General features: G+C 38.4%; 1 protein-coding gene across 1 annotated transcript; it reads left to right on the top strand.

Moving 5' to 3' along the window:
* The first annotated feature begins 1,751 nt into the window (after positions 1-1,751).
* On the top strand, positions 1,752-14,787 carry LOC130912164 (L-rhamnose-binding lectin SML-like). Its single transcript, XM_057830040.1, has 9 exons — positions 1,752-1,874; positions 2,014-2,043; positions 2,120-2,188; positions 7,356-7,491; positions 9,680-9,789; positions 9,857-9,901; positions 9,975-10,107; positions 14,404-14,507; positions 14,621-14,787. The coding sequence occupies exons 1-9, from the start codon at positions 1,841-1,843 to the stop codon at positions 14,650-14,652; spliced, it is 693 nt and encodes a 230-aa protein (XP_057686023.1). The 5' UTR covers positions 1,752-1,840; the 3' UTR covers positions 14,653-14,787.
* The last annotated feature ends 2,772 nt before the right edge of the window (positions 14,788-17,559 follow it).

Genomic DNA, 17,559 nt, shown 5'->3' on the forward strand with positions numbered 1-17,559 from the left:
GTGTCTCCCAGGTGGCTTGTGGCAAACTTTAAATGAGACTTTTTATGGATATCTTTGAGAAATGGCTTTCTTCTTGCCACTCTTCCATAAAAGCCAGATTTGTGCAGTGTACGACTGATTGTTGTCCTATGGACAGACTCTCCCACCTCAGCTGTAGATCTCTGCAGTTCATCCAGAGTGATCATGGGCCTCTTGGCTGCATCTCTGATCAGTTTTCTCCTTGTTTGAGAAGAAAGTTTGGAAGGACGGCCAGGTCTTGGTAGATTTGCAGTGGTCTGATGCTCCTTCCATTTCAATATAATGGCTTGCACAGTGCTCCTTGAGATGTTTAAAGCTTGGGAAATCTTTTTGTATCCAAATCCGGCTTTAAACTTCTCCACAACAGTATCTCGGACCTGCCTGGTGTGTTCCTTGGTTTTCATAATGCTCTCTGCACTTTAAACAGAACCCTGAGACTATCACAGAGCAGGTGCATTTATACGGAGACTTGATTACACACAGGTGGATTCTATTTATCATCATCGGTCATTTAGGACAACATTGGATCATTCAGAGATCCTCACTGAACTTCTGGAGTGAGTTTGCTGCACTGAAAGTAAAGGGGCCGAATAATATTGCACGCCCCACTTTTCAGTTTTTTATTTGTTAAAAATGTTTAAATTATCCAATAAATGTTCTTCCACCTCACGATTGTGTCCCACTTGTTGTTGATTCTTGACAAAAAAATTAAATTTCATATCTTTATGTTTGAAGCCTGAAATGTGGCGAAAGGTTGCAAGATTCAAGGGGGCCGAATACTTTTGCAAGGCACTGTATATGTATGTATGTATATATTTGTATATATATGTACATGCCCCGCTCAAACAGATTAAAATGACAGCACAGTGCAATGTCCACTTGTTACTTGTGTTTTTCGGAGTTTTGTCACCCTCAGCTGGCGCTTGGGAGCGACTGATTTTATGGGCTTCAGCACCCATGAGCATTGTGTAATTATTGACATCATCAATGGCGGGCTACTAGTTTATTTTTTGATTGAAAATTTTACAAATTGTATTAAACGAAAACATTAAGAGGGGTTTTAATATAAAATTTCTATAACTTGTACTAACATTTATCTTTTAAGAACTACAAGTCTTTCTATCCATGGATCACTTTAACAGAATGTTAATAATGTTAATGCCATCTTGTCAATTTATTGTTATAATAAACAAATACAGTACTTATGTACCGTATGTTGAATGTATATATCCATCTTGTGTCTTATCTTTCCATTCCAACAATAATTTACAGAAAAATATGGCATATTTTATAGATGGTTTGAATTGCGATTAATTACGATTAATTCATTTTTAAGCTGTAATTAACTCGATTAAAAATTTTAATCGTTTGACAGCCCTAAATATAATATAATACAATACAATACAATACAATAAAATAAAAACACTATTAATTAAATAGATAATAACCAAATAACCCTCTCTGGATTCTTCACAGAAAAAAAGCCAGGAAATAAATAGCACTATTGGGGGAAAAAAAAAAAAAAATGTTAAGGGGGCCGGACCAAATGTGAAGGCGGACCGGATAGTTTGGGGACCCCTGGCTTATGCTGTGCACATGTATCCTCCCTACATAAATGAAATTGAAATTAAAATGTTAAAAAAAAAAAAAAAAAAATCCCACATATCACAAACTGTATCTATAGATTTATATTGATACGTAGATTCACAGAACAAACAATGTGCTTTTAATTAGCAGATTGGGTGCAAGCCTTGTAGTCGTTATAAAAAACACTGAGCCAGGTGTGAATGTTGTTAGTATTGCAAACAAATTTGTGTGAAACATGCAGCCCTTCTTTAAATTCTGCTTAATGCTGTGTAAGTATCCGCTATGTGAACAAATTGTGTTTCTGTATGTTTGCTTGTGTTCAAGGGAAGTGTCAAACTAGTCTTATGGGTTGCACCAGCAAAACATGAGAAATCTTATGCTAAATATTTTTGTCAATCTGTTTTTCAGTGCTGACTGCAACATGTTTTCCCATCACAGGTGATTATGAATGTTCATGTCCAACGTTAAGAATTTCTTGTTTTAAAAGTAGTCATTTTGTCACCTTTTTTTGCAGTGGTTGACGCTGTAGAACAAGCCACCACCTGCGACTTTTACCCTTTGAACATTCATCGCCTAAGCTGCCGTAAGTCTTTAGCTTTAGCCTTGTACTGCATGTGAAGGCTGCTTGATTTAGTGACCATTTTGATATTCAATTATTTAATATACATTTTTTTTCTACTTTTGTCTCCCCGTTACAAGCAACTAGAGAACTGCAATTTTTGAGAATTTTTTTTTTTTTTTTTAACCCCCCCCTCTTCAGTATTATAAAAATTAAACTGACAGTACTATACTCTATATCAGGGGTGTCCAAACTTTTTGCAAAGGGGGCCATATTTGGCGTGGTAAAAATGTGGGGGGGCCGACCTTGGCTGACGTCCTTTACGTAAAATATATTTAAGCAAAATTTAGCAAGCCATTTAGTGTCACATTTGCTTTATTTTATTAATGAATAATTTCAACAATCTACAAACAAACTAGCCTTTGTGGCATTCTTTCGACTCTCGGGCTCTTGCGAAATACTACTGCTATGAAATTAAACTAGCTTCAAGTTGCTTCAATTTCTTGCTGCGTATCTTGCCGTACATGTCGGCATGTCTTGTTTAGTAATATCGCCTCACATTGAAATTGTTAAAAACAGCGACTGTCTCTTTACAAATGAGGCAAGACAGTTGTTGCTTATTTTAGTGAAGAAATAGTCCAATTTCCACCTATCGTTGAAGCGTCGGACGTCAGTCAACTTTTTTGTTTGTCGCAGTTTTAGAAAATGGAAGTAATGGGTCACACGGAGTAATGTTGCTTAGCCCTTAAATACTTGTGTATTAAGCGCTCCAATATCTATAACCCATGTTAAATCATGTTTTTTTTTTTCTCATGGAACCTGCAGATGCATGTGTTGACTTGCATCCATCATTTTTTTTTTCCCAAAAAATGTCAAAATTCTAAATTGGTCTGAAAATCATGAAATGTTAGGTGTATCAAATGTGATACATTTGGCAATAAAAGGTGAAAGTGCTGCTGCCTTTTAGTGGGTAAATGAGGAGCAGCATTTCGTGTGTAAGCCATTTCATATGCTGGTTGCAGTACTGCTGACAAATTTATTAAGTCTGTGTGCGGGCCAGACGTTAATGATTTTATTGACTTTGGACATGTCTGCTCTATATGGTGGAAAACACTCAGGTGACTTGAAGTTCTGCTCTGAGACCCCCAATTTGGCCAAATTTCAAAATTGCATGTGTGATAAATCATTGAAAGCTTAAAATCTCAAGTTTCTGGGAGGAAAAATTTTGAACACGAGGGCATTAAGAATTTTTGTTTTGTTTAATACAGCAAAACCCTAACCGGAGGTGAGCGCATGAGATAATATCGCGTACTTACCTCTTTTCGATCCCAAAAACTCAATGTATCAGTGTCAAGGCACGGCTGTGAATGGTCACAGCTGGATTTTTGGAGGATTTTATGGGTGAAACATGGTGATATAACAAGGGTCGCAATGCAGAAATCGCAGACATCAAGGGGTGGTCGAGATTTCATTTTCATATATCTACCCTTTTAAACATTTTTTTCCCAATTTTTCTTTGATCGATTATTTAAAATACTGGGGGAAATGCAACGGTAATGAAGAAAATGCAATGAAACGATGGTTATGTGGTAGATATCGTGACTTTTTAGACGCAAATTTTTTTCATCGTAATGTAATTTGTTTAAAATATGCGGGTGATTTATTTTTTATTTTTTAATGTATACACACTAAGACATAAATTAATGACACATTTCGAATAGTAAATACGATTACTTGCCTTTTTTTATGGCTAGGTTTGAAACAAAAGTGGTTGCGTGGTGTCAGTAAACGGGTTTCCAGGTTAAACGGACAAATTAAAAATGGTTCAGGGGCTTAATGCACCATGAATCTGTTAAGGCAGCTTATAGACATATTGTTCTATCGAACACAATAGTTCTTTTGGGTTAAAATACAGCAGTTTATTTTGGAGAGGTGCAAGAGCAGAAACTTTTTCAGACTTGTCGTTTTTCCGCCATATGTAAGTACAAACATCTTCAGCTGTAGAAAGTCGTAACTTTTATGTTTTTGTGTTGAAAAACAATGATACTGTTGGGTAATATTTATCGGCCCACTTCTGATTGAGGCACCTTCCAATAGAGGTGCACAATAATTATCGGTGCGATAATAGAAATTTTGACGTCATCCCAAAAAATCCGATAACATTATGTATTATCGGGCCTATTAATGTTTTTGGCACGGTGTCGGATTGGGATGTGTGCATTTGTTTCCACTCCTGTTTTGCCAATATGCAGTTTTGTTACTGTTCTAGAGGCCGTATTTTTCCTTCACTGAGTTATAAACCTTACTATGGCAATTGGCAAATGTTTGCATTTTAGTTTTTACAAGTTGTTGAGAGGCCTTTTTTATTGATAGGCTTGCTGTTTTAAAGTTGCCAGGTTAAAGTTGTTTCATGGACCAAGACTAGTCTCCTCTCCTGTTGTAAGTGCTCATTGTTCAGGGGAACACTTCGTCAATGATACTGACTGATTGATTGTGATTGATAATTATATTTATTTGAAAAAAAAAAAAAAAATGATGATATGGGCACTTTATTTGAAGACAAAACTGTTCTTGCCTTTGTTTTGTTCGTTTATAATCATGTCATGAAAATTCTGGTTCGGTCAAAGGCAAATAAATGCTGAATCAATCACTAGTATTTTTGACCTACACGTGTTCAAAAACTCAGGTGAATATACATTGAAATATTGTATAGATGTGTTATCGGCCTTGAGGAGCAGGAAGTTATCGATATCTTTAAAAAAAATAAAAAAATAAAAAATAAATAAAAAAATATCGTGCACCCTTACCTTCCAGCTAAAATGTTAAGGCGAAAGCGGTACTCCATAATGAGATTTTGTGGGTCAACAATCAAAAACTAATTGCTTTGGTATGCAGTAAAAAAAAAAATGGGTGTAGTTACTACATGCAGACAACTCTTCATATTCTTTTAAAACATTTCATTGAAGCCTTTATTTCACTCATTCAGTTACTTTTATCATTCACTTTAGTTAAAAAAAAAAAACTGCATGATACAGAATAAAATCTGTTAGATTCCACACGGGTACTATTACTGTACTTGAACGCCTTTTAAAAAAAAAAAAAAAAAAAAAAAGCGGTCTGTGTGCCGCTAAACCAGTGCTTCTCAATTATTTTGTTATTGCCTCCACCGGGAAGACGTAACCGTTCCACACCCCCCAACTCTCTGCCGCCACTAAATACACTATACTACTATATACTTATAACATTCTTATAAGTACAGCTCTGCATATTGTTTTTAATATTAAAGAAAAAAACTAATATAGATCAACTTACAATAAAGTGTAAAAAAAAAATTTTTTTTAAACCATCCATACTGTAAAAATACACTCGATTCATTTTTTGACCGTTTGAAACTGAAAAATCTAATAAATTTATTATTATTGATTTTAAGTTGGTTAGCATTTAACTCACAAGGACAATATGCCAAACAATTAGACTGAAAAAATGAATAGAACAAAAACGACAGTTTCATTGGAAAGGGGAACAGTTTTTATTTTTGCTGCAGGCAGGATTAGCTCCTTTGCTATGGTGTGGGGTTATTTTGCACTGAGCAACTTTGTATGTCACCTTTTATGATGCTGACAGTGCTTGCTGGTTTACGGATTTAACCTTGATTTAACGCGGGAGGATTGCTAACAACATTCGGCACATTTTCGCTGAAAAAATTTCTGCTGTATGCTGCGAACATTTTTAGACTAAGTTAAGACTGGTCTTTCTGCATCCCCAACTGTACTAAAAGTCAGTCAAAGCCAAATGCTACATACGCTTCGTCATATTTCCTTGTCTTAGCATTTCATATGTCCAGTGCTCTTTGCTGTGTGCGCTTGTTTGCTTCAAAAATATTGCACACATGCTGAAAATGAGGGTGGCACTGGCACCCACTGAGTGGATGTGCAATTACTTTAATCTAGTACGGCAAAAAGTATGTTCCCCAAAGTCACATGCGCCACCCCCAGCATCGCTCTACGCCCCCCCTGGGGGGGCCCGCCCCACTATATGAGAGGTACTGCGCTAAACCAACGCTTTGCAACCCCCCCCCCCCCCCCCCCGCTGTTCCTCTTTGACCTGGGTGTGTGTGGTGAAGAGTCTGAGGATATCTGGTGGTTGGAAACAGTGCTACCCTTATAAACAGTGTTCCAGCAAATGGTGAAAATTATTAAACCAGGTTTATTGAGGGATTTAAAAAAAAAACAAAAAAAAAACCACGTAATTACCCCGCCTCTTGCCTTTTAATCCGGGTTTCTATTCTCTTTAGGCAACCATATTTGTCCGTTCTCTTCAATGTTATCTAGAAAGGTACACATCTTTTAAGTTCTCGTTTTCATCTAAATTTAATATTTGCAATTCGTCTTTTTTTGTTTGTATGAATCTTAATGTGATAATTTGGTAAATCCATCTGTTTTTTTGTTTGTTTTTTTTGTATTCCTGCTAATCACTTGTGTCTTTCTCTTCACAACGTTAATGAGAATTTAAGAAAGCTTTAAAAATAAAAGCCGCGCGGGAATCTTGTTGACATGCTTCATAAGGAGAGGTTGGGGGATAAAAAGCTGGATGAGGCTGCTAAAGGCAGTGGATCCCTCATCAGTTGGGTGAAGAGCACAATGGGTAAGAATAAGTTTGCAAGGATATTGTTATAAAAATCCAACAATTATGCACGCAATTACAATGTTATGACATTTTGTCATTAATAATTGGGTGCTAAAGTTGTCAAATATGGATGATGATTTTGGGAAAAACTGTGCTGAGGCTCAGTGAACATCTGATGTAGTTTGTGCTCAGATGCACAAGTTGTAATTTTGATCTGGAGGTTGAAGGCCGACTAACAAAGTCACATCCAGAAAGTGTTGATTTCTATTCGCTATTCCCCTCTCAATTAGTCTCACAGCCAATTACACTGTAAAGCCGGTTAAACTGAAAGTTTTGTGGTAAGGTCTATTAAATCTGTGAGCACCTTCCCCTCTATCGGTCTCTGCACAGCCCTGGTTAAAACAATAAACTAATCTGAGACAAATATAATTTGTGAAAGCCGTACTGTGTATTTCGATGCCATTGACTGTAAACATCCTACAAGTTTGACTCGGGAGTAGATGAATTGCATGTCTGTTCAAGTAAACAAGACCATTTTGAAATCTGACAAATTTCTGCACTTCAGAACACGGCGTGATCTCCGTGGAGCAGTCTTTGTTCGGTCGCACCAACTCGTTCATCTGCAATGAGGGCGTCGCTTCGCATATGGTGGCGAACACAAAGTGCGCTCAGGACGGCACTCTAGAGCGCGTAAAGTCCAGGTACGCCTCTGACTTATCCCTTTTATAGGGCACTTGTTTGAATTCATTGGTTGCCACTAGTGACTGGGCCAGACATTCAATCCTGTTAAAATCAAACATTTTTGTTTAAATGAAATTTAATGTCATCAGCAATGGGTTGAAAACTATTAGATCAAAAAAGAGATTTAAACTTGGCATTATTGAGGCCATAGTCTGCAGTGGTGTAATGTAACTAAGTAAAAGTACTTTGTTACTGTACTTGCGTGATTTTAGCGTATCTGTACTAGAGTACAAATATGAACTTTCACTAAATCTTGCAGCCCATATTTGTAGTTTTAAGTACACTACTTTTCAAAAAATTTGCCTCAGCGCAATCGATAAGCCCAGTGCAACTATACCATAATTGAAGCACTAGAGGCAGCAACACGAGTACAAGCGCGATTACTGAGGTAAACAAAATATTAACCAATAAAAACCAAGTGAGAGCAGCGCGCCTCAGATGAATACTGCACTCTTGTACAGTGGGTGGCAGTATGCGCCTAATAGTTGGTTGTAATCCGCCATTTAAGCAAAATTTTGATTTTTAAACGGTGATATTCCAAAGTAACACATTTTTAGAGCTATTTGTGATACAGTGAAACTGATATTTTGGCTTAAGGTTATACCGGCACATGCCTAGAAGGGACCCATAAGTGGCTTCCACTGACAACTACAGTCCTTGAATTGACTTTGAAGGAATCTGATCTTTTAGCCCGGCTGGCGCAGCGCCAACAACCCGGGCCGGCAAGATCCTGACAACCCGGCCAAAAGGTCACTCCGCACATTCACCTTTGTCGTAACCCCTTGTGCTGACTCAATTTTGAAAGCTGGAAAAAAGGCTTCAAAGCACAAGTCAACAGCGATCATATAGCATAGAGGGACCCAGGCGAGGATCAAAGGTCACCATATCACAAGTCAACAAAAGGTTCCTGTGGAAAAAATGACAATGCTTGGTTAAACACTTTTTGAAGGCTCTCGTGGGGCAGGCTGTGGGAAGAAGGGTGTGTTTGGGCATTGTTTAGGATCGTCCGTTTGTGGATTGGACAGGAGGCTTCGGGAGTTACTGTTGTCAAGGCAACAAATGTTGTGGATTTTGCCACCTCAGTGTCAAAGGGGCTCTTGGACTCTTATCAGTTGGACATCAGGCGTTCTCCAGTATTCCTCGTGTTGGGACAGGGCGTCCCGCCATGTTCTGGACTGTCCGGGAGAACTGATTGCGAGAGTCGGTGGTGCAGACGTAGGGTTGTCAGCGTCATTCTTGCCCAGTCAGTTGAATGACGCACATGTCGGACCTCCGTGATAAGAAGGCGTCATGCATCTTATGCCCTATATTCTGCTAGTTTTCCTTAAACTATAAGTGCTATTTATTATATTGGGTGTTAGCAATACAAACAGTAAATGCAAGAAATGATACTATTACCTGACTGACGGTGCTAAACGTCCAATCCATTTTGACCGAGAGGCAAATGAACGAATGTTGGAATGGATTGAACGTCTAACGCGGTAAATGGCAGCCAATAAGTTCCCTGCAGAATTAGCCACGTTTACATGCTGACTTTTATTCATTCCGATTCAAATCATTCCGAATGGAAATTTCAGATCAGCTGTTCACATGTCACTTCATCTATTCCGATCCAGCGTTTACATGTGTCTGCCTTTATTCCGAAAGGACGTTTGACAAATGCCGTCTGACATGCGCAGATTAATCGAAACAGAGTCACGTTGCAAAACATGGAGATCGATCGTCAGATCAGCTGCTGTTTTAACTTTTCGAGTGGAAACAAAACTTCAGAATGACACGCCGTTCATTTAAAAAGTTGTGTGGGTGCGTGTGCTTGGAAGCCATGTTGCAAGTGAAGTTACTTACGTCACCAAGTGACGTCAGTACGGAGCATGTGCAGAAAGAACGCAACCAGACACCATTCCGCTTCCCTGTTTACATGATATAATTTTACTTCTAATCGGTTTGGGAAAAGGAACATTCCACCCCTGTGAAACGGAATGAAATTCCATTTGGTTTGGGCCTGTTCATTCCGAATGAGGTGTTTATATGGAACACATTTATTTGGTTTGAACAAATATTCCGATTGTAATTGGAATATTTGGCTCCATGTAAACGTGGCAATTGTCCAAGAAGTATTTAAAGGGATGCTTACATTTTTCTCTGCAGTTGCAACGGCAAGACCTTGTGTGAATTGAACACAGGTGACTTCCGCACTCCTGATCCTTGCGTGGGCACCTTGAAATACTTGCAGACCAACTACACCTGCCTGGATGCAAGTATGTCCGCAGTTTACTCTTAATCAGGTCTTCATTTCTAATAACTGTTTTTAATGTACTTGAACAGTAATCATGATGGCATGTGAGACTTCCGAGGCCTATTTACATTGCGGTAAGGTTAAAGGCCTATTCGTCAGTTTTCATTGGAGGTTTTTGACACTCCACAACTTTGCTTATCTTATTAGATCCAGAAAGCAAGATTGTCGTTCACGGCGCTAACTACGGGCGTCGTGACCGGAACACGTGCGCCTTCCAAAAGCCTCTGCAATATGTGAAAAACACAGAATGCACGCACCCGACTAACATCGTTGCTGATAGGTACGGAAGAACAATTTGGAGGATTTGGTCAGTTGCAGTCCAAGTTTGAATCTGATTGGGGCTGCTTGAAGACCATTTGATAGATTTTGCACTACATGCAAAACTACATTTTTTTTTTTTTTTTTGTAATTAAAAAAAAAACAAAAAACGTATCAATGGCATTTCTTTAGCATGCCACTCTGCCAAAACCGTTTGATCCATCGACACTGTTCAAACACTAAAACTGAATTTTTATGTGACGCAGGCTTTTGTTTGACACCCCTAAAATGACATATACCATATTGGCCCGAATAAAAGACTGTTTTTTGCATTGAAATAAGACTGAAAAAGTGTGGGTCCTCTTATATTAGGGGTCTAGACATTATACCCATTCACGACGCTAGATGGCGCCAGATATCATTGGCAGAGGATGTTTGTGAGGAGTAATGATCTGTCATGACAGATCTCTGCTACTAAAGTTTAACCAGTTTGCATTATTTTATTGCAATGTTTTTCCTTATTCAGATTTGTTTCAAGACTACAGTTAGACTTCACTTTGATGGTTAATCCAGTTATTGCAATTTTGTTTTATCACAATAGATTGGTTTATTTACATTTTAAAAACCAGAAGCCATTAATTTACGAATGTGACTGCACTTTAGTTTACATATTTAAATGTTCAGATATTAAGATTTGAATGAGGCAAAATAACATGCGTTTTCTCTCAAATATATTATAATCATTTGTTTCGGATGTACTGTAATTATTTTCTGTATAAACTAATTTGGTGTTCAAAGTCTTTTTTTTTTTTCCCCCCCCCCCCCAAACTTGAGTCTTGAAAAAGAGGGGGTAGTCTTATATTTGGGCAAATACGGTACTATTCCATTGGCAGGAAGTGACCCAATATGAACAGAAAATTGCCACAAAAAGGAAGTGACTGTGAAATGTTTGCTTTATTTAAAGAATTCCAAAGCTAGGGCTGCAGCTATCAATTATTTAGGTAACTGATTAATCAATTAGTCCGGAATAATCGATTGTTCGAATTTACGAACATTTAATGCGTTGCAGAATACATTTTAGATATAAAGCAAAGAAACGAGTGTTTATGCCAGCAATTAGTTTTGGTTGCCAAGATTGCACTTTCAAAAGGGCATTAAATGCAAATAGTTTTTCAAACTACGCATAATTAAACTTTCATTTTAGAGCAATAAACGCAATTAAAACTACATTAGGATACCGGAGTTTAGACTCAAACTGTATGAACAAAATGAGGATTTAACCGCAAACCCTCATACTAAAGTCCGCTAGCTTAAATGCTATGATATGCTAATGTCTTTTTTTTTTTTTTTTTTTTTTTTTTTTAAACTAAATATTGGATATCGATTCATGATTCTAAGCTAAAAATGACATTTTGAATAATAGCCTTGTTTTATGGCTGGGTCGAAAAAAAAAAACTGTTGCACGACGTCTGTAAACGGGGGTTTCCAGGGTAAAACGGATATATTAAAAATGGTTCAGGGACTTACTGCGCCATGAATCTGCTATTGCAGCATATAGACACAATGTTTATCAAACAATTCGTTTGGCTTAAAATACAGCAGTTTATTTTAGAGGGGTGCAAGAGCAGAAACTGCTTTTTCAGTCTTGTCAGTCCCCCCCCCCCCCCCCCCGCAATAAACATATTGGCTCAAACAAACCTTATGTTGGTCTTAACAGTGAGCAGCTGGATATTCACTGTTGCCACTGGAGGGCAGTGAATCCACTCAAAAACTAAATGCAACTTAAAACATTACGCCACTCGAATTAAACGAATTCTCAATGCAGCAAAATTTGACTGCTTTTTTTCCCAAATCTAATTACTCAATTTCATTGATTAATCGTTGCAGCACTACTCAAGGCACTACCAGCTCAATCTTAATTTCAATCTTTGCAATAACATTAGTAGTACAGCGGATTCGGGCTGAAAAAAGGACAAGTGTGAGGAAGTCGTATTACATAGGGTAAACCCGCTATGCACTTTACGTACACGTACCTTGGCTAGGAGTTACAACAAAGAATCAAGATATAGCCATCTATTGATTCTACTTTGTAGATGAGCCAAAAGATAGTTTACGTATGAAGATTCCAAAATGGACTCAGGAGATGCACAATATTAAAAAAAATACGTCAATTGCGATGTAAAGCTACTACGTAGCTGGGAGCTACAACGAAGTGCTGGTAGCCTAGAAATCATTCTATTGATTTGATGTATCTGAGCCAAAACATGGTTTTCCTTATTTGTAGAACCAATACTACGTCACCAGCAGTGTTGTTAATAACGGCGTTACAATATAACGACGTTACTAACGGCGTTATTTTTTTCACTAGTGGGTAATCAAATTAATTTTCTCATCTTGGCAACGCCGTTACCGTTACTGAAGACTGAAAGGCATGCGTTACTTTATTGGTCGAAAAGTCTGAGGGAGACTGACTCACCGAGACGACAGAGCAGAGCAGGAGTAGGGAGGAGGCAAAGTTGTGACGACGAGCAAACGCGATGCTAGGTAGCTCCAATAATACATGTTGTAGCCGATAGCCTACCAACTACGCCCGCATGTTATGGTAGACATGGTAGATATCACATGTACTGTACATAGATATAACTAGATGCAAAATGACAGACATGGCACTAAATGAGTTAGTAGACAGCAGCCATCTTAAAGCAGTAGAGTTTTTAGGACGGCTCTGTTGTAGAGAACCTTCCTAGCGAACCGAAGTAACTTTTAATCTAAAATACTTCTAAATCGGCAAAATTTTGACTTGAATCTCTTTAAATGATGAAACAGTTTTAAAACTTTCATATGTCGAAAGTAGAGAGAAGGGAACTAATGCAATCATGGGAGCAATTTTAACAACTTTTAACGGTTGATTCAAGGTAAAGGGTAAATTAAGGTAAAGAATTGGGCTCGGGCCAATTGTACCAAAAACCTTCACAAAAAATCTTCCAATGGTCAATGTTTTTTTGAGGGGGAAAAAAAAAAAGTATCACCAATTACTTTGCCAAGTAACTAATTACTCTTACATTCAGGTAATTGAGTTACTAATGCAATTACTTTTTGGGAGAAGTAATTTGTAACTATAATTTTTTTCGGTAAGATTAACACTGGTCACCAGTAGGTGACTGGCGCGATAGTGTAAAGCGCTTTGAGCGCCTTGAAAGGTGGAAAAGCGCTATATAATACCATTACCATAAAACACAAGATGCGTCTAAGATTTTGGATTTTAACAAAGGGAAGCGCTACGTACAGTAGCAGTTTATTCTGCTACATTAGCACAACGAAATAACTTATTCTCGTAGTAATGGTACAAGTCGTACTATTGCGAGGGGGGGGGGGGGGGGCGCAACTGTCACATTTCGTTGGGCTAATGCTACTTAACGTTCATATCTTTGCTCATCTACATCAATTTCAACTGATGCTCCCAGCTATGGTACATGTGCGTTGCAGTTTACCCAATGTAATGATTTTTCCTCATAGTACCAGTATGATTTGAATCTTGTAGTCCTTTTATTTGGCACTAAAGCTCCGTTGTACATTAGTCATCATTAAGGTTTTATTAAAAGAATCAAATTGGATGTTGAAATACTTTTTTTGTGTATCTTTGCCCGCTCTGTGTGAAACCCGGTGTTCTGCCAATGTTCTACATCGGTGAAAAGTCATACATGAGGTAAATTTGACAAAGTACTACAGTGCGCGCCCAAGTTTTGTTTAGATGCATAACGTACTAAAAAAATACCTTAAGAAAATACTTAAATGTAGTTACTGTATATCCAATAAGAACGGTTTAAATACGCTACGTGACTAATGTGGTCAACTGCTTTAAAGCAACCACAAAACACAATGGTTATAAGTATGAGCGCAATACATACAAAAAGTGTTTGAGGAAATAAATGTAATTAAAAACAAAAATGGGGGGTACTTGCCGCTTTCAACCGATGCGTGGATGCTTGCGCAAACGTACTGAGCATTGTGTAGACGTTTCGCCGCATAGCTAGGAATTGCCGAACACCTGGGATGAAAAGAGCTGAGATCTGGCCTAATTGAAGACTAACATGAAGCTCAACCTATTTCAGTCAATTCAAGTTAATCTGTGGACACCGAACTTTTGGTTCACATCATGTAAAAATAAGCAACAAAACTACTTTAATCTCGTAATATTTACAATGTCTTGATTCTCGTAATAAGGGTTCTCTAGGAAGATTGCAAGGCAAGACTTCTTGGCAGACAATTTCCCGTAGTACTGTTTTAAAACGCTATAACATGATCTTTTTGTGGCCAGGTGCAATGGGAAAAACAGCTGTACAATCAAAGTCAGTAACAAAGTGTTTGGAGACCCCTGCAAAGGCACCTACAAGTACTTGGAAGTTGCTTACTCATGTGAGGGTAAGTCTTTGACTTGATATGATAAATTGCTAATTTGTGTTTGTAAATCTTATACAGCAAAAGCATGTGTTTGGCCTTGCTTGAATGAACAGTAACTTTTTTTTGTGTGCTAGGTGGGAGGGACCATTCTTACGGTACTCAATAAACCAGTGGGGTACCGCCATGTTTTGAGTCCATTGTTGCTGTAAAGTGCAGTGTTTAAATGGGGAAACATGGTAGTCTTCAAATATTACATCAATAAACGTATCTGGAAGCAAAGTTTGCAAATCTTTTTTTTTTAACAGCTTTAAGTGGGGAAATAAAATTTTCACTTTACATGCTTGAGTGCACTTTTTCATCTGGTAAATTCATTCACATTTGTAAAGATGGACACCGGCAATGTTTCATGGTGGCAATGAAGTGCCAAACATATGATGACTAATCGCGAAACAAAAACAAAAAATCAAATGAAATTGCATTCAGGAAGCGGTAGGTACCGGTTTAAAAACCAACTCCTCGCTGACTGGAGGAATCCATCGGAAAGAATGGGTACTGAGGAACTAAAAATACTGTATTTCTGGCGTGGAATTTCAAAATGAGCCTTACCAAAGCTTGAACGTGGCTGCTGTGTAAAATATTAGGGATATAAAGTATTTTAAAACATGTTGCCACCAAAATCTTAGAATAGTGTCTAGGTTGGCTCACTGGCTACCATTGCTCGCACTAGACGGTTTTTGTTTTGGTTGGATTGGATGTCTAGCGTAGTCAATGGTTGGATTGGATGTCTAGCGTAGTCAATGGTAGGATTGGATGTCTAGCGTAGTCAATGGTAGAGTATTCTTCACTGCCAGTTTTCGGTGACTTCCTGTTCAGTTTGAGTCCATTCAGATTCCTTTGAGCATATTCTGAGTTGCCTCCTTTTCAGTAACCCAAAATCAAAAGGAAGTGACCCATAAATGCCTGAAAAGTGACGTGAAAACGGGCGGAATTTAGGATGAGATCGACCAATAAGTTTATCAGGACATACGATTAGTTCAAGGAGCCAATAAGATTTTTGGAGGAGTAAAAGCATCAAAGAATGCAAACACCGCAATTCATAATGCCAAAAGCATGTTTATTGAAACATTTTAAGTTAATAGCCCTTAAGGAAAAGCTGTTCTAAACCTGTTACTGTCCCACCGCACCGCCTCCATAACGCGAATTTTAAAAAATCCTTGACATGTTTCGAGTCCACTCAAATCAGCACACTGCTGAGAACCGCTGCGCACACAATTGCCAAAGCAGTGTTCAACAAGCTAAACCATGATTGACCCATTTGGTGTCTTTGAAGGTAGCGCTTCCAAGCTTCTCTGGCAAGATCAAAGCTTCAACGCCTGCCAATCGTTGCCTTTTAACAAGCAAAACTCTCTGCACTGTTGACCCAAGAAAGGAGCAGGAGTGAGTGATGCTGTAAAACATATTAAAGTTAAAAACTCCTTTTCACACAATACTCAAAATACCGCAATCCCTTGTCCCTAACCCAAGTTTTAAATGGACATTTTCACACCGGCCGGTTGGGTTAAAACGATACTGATATAAGTCAAATTTCCTGAACATCGGCCAGATATATTGGCTGACTGATGTATCTACTTAAGATTGTGCTGATGACACAAGTGGACCCGGGCCTCTTAGGACCCAGTTTGCTGGCGTATAGTGGGCGTGGCTGGACAAGGGGAGGATTAAACAGTGTTGTACAATAGTCATGAGGGGCTTGTGAATAATTGTCGGTCCACTCTGGGGGGGGGGGGGGGGGGGGGGGCATTTATGTTCATCACACCCAGGCTCTGTTCATATTTGCTCCACCACTGCATAAAATGCCCCAAAATGAACTCTGTACTGCTGATGGTCACTCAGTTTCAAGTGGGAGTTCCAGTTCAAACTGATTGGACGTCTACTAGTGATCAACTCCCAGCAGAATTAAAATGGCTTTTGGAGACTATACATGTTTTAACTGTACTTGGAATCTATTGCTGTTAGAGCTTTTATTCAGATAACTGGTGCTCTTGAAGTCTGTTAGCCAGTGTTGTTAATCTTACTTTAAAAATGTAACATTACTTTTCCCAAAAAGTAATTGCGTTACTCTTATTCAGGTAACTGAAATACTAATTAGTTACTTGACAAAGTAACTGGTGATAATTTTCATTTTTTTTTCTTAAAAAAAAGTCACACTATCTGAAGTTTAAAGGGGTTTTGGGACTATTGGCCCTAGCCCAATTCTTTATCCTAAACTTAACTAGACACAGGGGTATTGCGGATATTGCGATAACTAGATAATAACCTTTGCTATGTGTGGAAGTCATTTGTGACGGCCCCTGGCTGTTTAATAGTTAATTTTCTGAGATTCTTCCAGTCAGCTGATCGTCGCCTCCACCAGCTGGCTGCTTCCCCTCCCACTGTGACGACAGCTGATCGACGCAGGACGGACTGATGACGTCACCACCGCTGATTGGCCACGGGAAAAGGCGCCAAGCTTCTTAAACCTGCCGCTGTCAATGCTCTAGGACAGGGGTGGGCATTACGTCGATCGCGATCGACTGGTCGATCGCAATGCTAGTGTGGGTAGCTCGCAGCATAAAAAAAAAAAAAAAAAAAAAAAAAAATTTTTTTTTTTTTTAAATATACATAGTTAATTATGTTATGTGAGCAAACATAATTTACCGTCCAGTTTTTATATTTTTTTAAATGTACACTTATTTGTGTTTTGTGAGCAACATAACCTCATATGTTGCTCACAAAGCATAATTACTGTAACTGTACATTTAAATTTTTTTCTTGGTTTTAGTTCAGCCCCTTCTCTTAAGGTAGATCGCGGGAGGTTGTCTAATTTAAAAGTAGATCTTGGAGCAAAAAAAACTTTGAGCACCCCTGCTCTAGGAGGTTGCATTTGACAGTATTCTGCCGCGGTCCTCCTCGCCAGCTATTTGCTCGCCATTCACTCTCGTTTGCATTTGATCGCTACTTTGATACACTCCCGCTTTTTCGGTGAGCACTGAAGCAAGTAAGGGTAAGTCGCCATTTCTGTTCAACCCGTTTT

This window comes from Corythoichthys intestinalis, chromosome 2 (genome assembly GCF_030265065.1).
Source record: "Corythoichthys intestinalis isolate RoL2023-P3 chromosome 2, ASM3026506v1, whole genome shotgun sequence".
In the NCBI taxonomy this organism is placed as follows: domain Eukaryota; kingdom Metazoa; phylum Chordata; class Actinopteri; order Syngnathiformes; family Syngnathidae; genus Corythoichthys; species Corythoichthys intestinalis.

Excerpts from the sequence above, each read along its gene's own strand:
- LOC130912164 (XM_057830040.1), top strand. The coding sequence starts at position 1,841 with ATGCAGCCCTTCTTTAAATTCTGCTTAATGCTGT. Across the intron at positions 9,902-9,974 it reads CGAGGCCTATTTACATTGCG|ATCCAGAAAGCAAGATTGTC; the intron begins GTAAGGTTAAAG and ends TTATCTTATTAG. Across the intron at positions 10,108-14,403 it reads ACTAACATCGTTGCTGATAG|GTGCAATGGGAAAAACAGCT; the intron begins GTACGGAAGAAC and ends TTTTGTGGCCAG.